At 33.1% G+C, this 4,151-nt stretch overlaps 1 protein-coding gene across 1 annotated transcript; it reads right to left on the bottom strand.

Moving 5' to 3' along the window:
• Positions 1–1,178: 1,178 nt before the first annotated feature.
• LOC123683810 (vanin-like protein 1) lies at positions 1,179–3,570 on the bottom strand. Its single transcript, XM_045622729.1, has 7 exons — positions 3,410–3,570; positions 2,784–3,070; positions 2,447–2,658; positions 2,280–2,384; positions 2,055–2,225; positions 1,747–1,999; positions 1,179–1,617 (listed from the first exon to the last, which is right to left on the bottom strand). Exons 2-7 carry the CDS (start codon positions 2,993–2,995, stop codon positions 1,353–1,355), a joined length of 1,218 nt encoding a protein of 405 aa, XP_045478685.1. The 5' UTR covers positions 2,996–3,070; positions 3,410–3,570; the 3' UTR covers positions 1,179–1,352.
• Between the last annotated feature and the right edge of the window lie 581 nt (positions 3,571–4,151).

The raw sequence follows: 4,151 nt of genomic DNA, 5'->3' as shown, positions 1-4,151 counted from the left end.
ATGTAAGTTATGACCGTTTTGCACTTAAGGCTATAACGCCCTGACCGGCAACGTACAACCCTCGAAAATATGACACACTTGGATGCGATTTATCGTTCCTAGTTTAGAAACAACAGCGATACACAGCAGATAGAATCTCGCGAAGCATCGTAGTTCATAGATGAATTATTGTTGAACTTTGCTTTGATACACGAAATCCACGGAAATGAAGGGTTTTCCAATAAGAAATTTCGCTATCTGGGCAGCTCTCATCCTTTGACATTTGAAAAGTAGAAACCACGCTTCAAAAAAGGTGATTCGAAGGAATCACCTTCCAAATTTGATATCTTGAAACATTTTCCATGCTACTATTGGTGGGTTTATGCACCATTTCTAAGAACTAAGACTAAACCTAAGAACTAAGAATTGAACGCTAACAAATCAATGAGGGCGTTTATGCACTTTACCTAAGAACTAACACTAGCACTAGAAAGTTGACCAACTTTTAACTAATGGTAGATTTATGCACCAGTCCTAATAACTAAGACTAAACCTAAGATCTAAGAATTGAACGCTAACAAATCAATGAGGGCGTGTATGCACGTTTCCTAAGAACTAAGAACTAACACTAGCAGGTCAACTGTTAACTAAGAACTAAGGGTTCAGGAATTTCAATATTGACGAGTACCAGTTTATATCATTTTATGTTCTTTATTCGTGTTTATCGATGAAAAGTATTAGGTGTATCTGAAAAAATTTAAATTTAATTTTTTCACTATCAATATCAATGTCAAACATCAAAGTATAGAACAAATAGAAAGTAGTTCGAGCACGTGCGCATGCCTTAACTAAGAACTAACAAGAGAGTGCTTAAACGCCACTGAATTCTTAGTTTTAGTTCTTAGTTCATAGTTCTTAGTTCTTAGGAATGGTGCATAAACCCACCATTAGTTAGAAGTTGGTCAACTTTCTAGTGCTAGTGTTAGTTTTTAGTTCTTAGGTTTAGTCTTAGTTCTTACGAATGGTGCATGAACCCACCATATATCTTTTGTTCAGATGATCGAAATTATGAAGCTCCGTGAAGATATGCAATGCAAGATCTATACCAAAAATTTCAAATTAGTTTTCATTTTATACAATTTAGGATTATAATTTATTGAACAAAGATTCATACAAAACAACTAAATAGAAACAACTCATTAAAATTTTTCGAAAAAGTGCTTTCATTTTTTCATCTTATACAATATGAATTTCTTGCATTCTGAAAAGTTGACTCCCTTAGGGCGGCAAATTGTGTCTCAGCCTGGGGCAGCAGTTTGGCTAGCGTCTTCTCTAGCCAGCACTGTATAAAAATTCATAGAATATTATCCTAATTATTCGTCCATGGCATAGTTTCTACCAAAAATTGCGAATGTGAGAAGTTTTGTTATTGATGTTTTGGTGGTGAAAGTTCTTCTAATAGTAGATTTTTGGTCATCTGTTTCGCTGGTCCAAGTGGTGCAAGCTGGAGATATTGGAGAAAAATCTGCTAGTAATGAATTAGGAAATTGCATATTCTTCTCGGGATTCTTGAATTTGGAGGAAATACTGATCTTCTTGAATGTGATAGGCCATGAAATTCGATCATAATCAGGTAATCTGGAAAATAATTATACTATTATTGATGTTAGATCCTGCAGCTTTGTCAGAATATCTGTAATTTAAGAATTTTGAGCCGAGATTGGTCTAAAATGATATAGTTCAAATTAATTCCATAAACTATTTTACCTTTGCCCGCATTGACTAATAGAATTTCCTTTGCAGGCTATCAAGCCACATATTTCCAACGCATTTTGATAAGTCTTATTTCCATATGTTCTCAATCCATTTCTTACCACTAGAAAATATTCATAACGATCTAAAGATTCTTTCACTTCCTCATTTGTCGTTTCAATGATAAAATCGCAGCATAAACCATTTTGACATAATGTTTCGTTTATCGTTGTTGGTTTTGCTAGATCCAATTTCTTATAAAAGTATTCTGTAACGTGAATTTGTAAATTAGGATTATATACTATTGACTTTGCTAATTTTACCTGATAGGTCCTCCTGGAATAAGTTGTACTTATCCATTTCTTTGGCAGTTTTATCGCTCACCTTTGCAGAACACTTTTGTTCAATGTGACTAGTTTTATTTGGGATGTTTTCATATAAATAAAAATTATCTATTCGTGGTGTGACTATTTTTGACAAAGTTATTTTATTCCCTGAAATTAAAAGATTGAGAATTGAATACGAATGTAACATTTTAAACATCCCACCTAAATACATTCCTAAACCTCCTGCTCCATATCTTGGTTGAGCAGCACCTGCGGCCATTAAATAAGCATCATTTCCATTTGCCCACATTTGTTGTACCTGATTAGCTGAAATCAAAAATTGTAACTATAGCTTATTTGTATATTTTATGTATTATTTTATAACTCACTCGTAAGGAATGGTAATTCTGGAATCCATAAAGTAGGGAATATGAAATTTTTCACGCCTTTTCGTACTAGTTCAATTCCTGGAGATTCAAAAATAATATCAAAGCACGTGAAAATACCAAAGGTTTCACCGAAATCAGTTTTGAAGGTAACCAGTTCTGGTTTTTTAGGTTTGTTAGTATCTGGTTCTAAGTAGAGGTTATATTTTCGATATCTAAAAAACAAGTACTAGAAAAGATGGATGCTTAAATGGGTTAGGTTAGGTTAGGTTTAAATGGGTTAAAGGCTTACAAATTCTTTCAAGCGATTGACTATACTGAACTTCAAATAAAAAATCACCTTGCGATAACTTCTCCTTCTCTGTTGAATACAACATTAGTATTGTAAAATTCCATACTTCCGTTGCTATCATCTTTTTCCTTCAAGTTTATTATCAAATAGGTGCGATACTTCTGCGCAGTGCATGATAATAGTTTGAAAAAACTTGAGTACTGTTTTCTTGAAGAACTGCAAGGTATTATTTTGTCCTCAGGTTTAGGGACAAAAGTCATTCCAAGTCTACCATTTGGAGTATTTAAGGGTTCTGCTACTAGTGTCGCTTCTGGAAATACTACTAGATCGAGTTCCTAAAAAAATAAGAGAAAATAATACGTGACAAATATAAATTGTTTTATATTTCCGTAATTTTGGAGTTATCTTTGATTCTTTCTCCAAAATATTGGTATCGATGTAGTCCAAGACAACCAGTCATCAAAAGGAGAAAATTTAGAAGAAAAAATACAAATTATTTACCGTGGTGGAATGAATAACCGTAATATATAACGATCGTTCATTCCACCACATTATTAATTATTTTGGACAATTATTTGAATATTCAAAAACGTGACTCACTCATTTCGAACATTCGCAGTGTTTGCCATATAGTTTTTTACTGAATAAAATCAAAGATACATTGTTCAGCTTACCTTGTGTTTATGTTTGATACTACCCACGATATCATCATATATTCTGGCATTCCTGTTCCCTAAATCCAATGGGGAAAGATGATGGAAAACCTGTTCATCATATAAATATTCGACAAGTGCCACTTTATAGGCAAATATTCCCTAAAAAATAATCTCATCAAAAAATGCACTTTGTCAGTACGCAGAAATTCACCTGTCTTATCCCAAGGAATACGAAAATTAGAGAAAAAAATGCGAAGTTGAACATTTTGAAATTAGTTTTCACACATCAAACAAACATTTCTAAGCGAGTATCGAATAAACTAATGACTGAATAAAAATCAACAGGTCAAACTACGAGGCCAACCTATAAACGGGTATTTACCTATACACTGAATAAAGTGACGCGTGAATATGCAAGTGTGGAGTTCCATTCTTATTATGCGGGATCATGGAAGTACCTATATGATAAAATGATAAGAGATAACCTTTCAAATAAAACTAAATACCCCAGTTTCAATATCATGTCAGCTACCTGCAGATTTCAGAAATAAATAGATTATTGCCGATGAATTCAAAATACATCGTAAGAATGTGAATTTATTGTAGCTACAACTAATTATGAGTAAAATTGCTAATGAGCTGAGCCTGTTTTCCGAATTTGAAGTCGATTACTCATTCAGATAAGATTAATTGCAATATTTACATTGCATTATACGAAATATTCAGAATAAACAATGTATCTGAAGGAAATATTGGTCTG

This window comes from Harmonia axyridis, chromosome 7 (assembly GCF_914767665.1).
Source record: "Harmonia axyridis chromosome 7, icHarAxyr1.1, whole genome shotgun sequence".
Taxonomy (NCBI): domain Eukaryota; kingdom Metazoa; phylum Arthropoda; class Insecta; order Coleoptera; family Coccinellidae; genus Harmonia; species Harmonia axyridis.
This window is presented reverse-complemented; position numbering and strand designations above follow the sequence as displayed.

Bases quoted from the DNA above. Each gene is read 5' to 3' on its own strand.
- LOC123683810 (XM_045622729.1), bottom strand. From the start codon at position 2,995: ATGACTTTTGTCCCTAAACCTGAGGACAAAATAATACCTTGCAGTTCT. The intron at 2,385-2,446 runs GTGAGTTATAAA...TTTTGATTTCAG, and splicing joins AGAATTACCATTCCTTACGA to CTAATCAGGTACAACAAATG. The intron at 1,618-1,746 runs GTAAAATAGTTT...ATTATTTTCCAG, and splicing joins ATTAGTCAATGCGGGCAAAG to ATTACCTGATTATGATCGAA.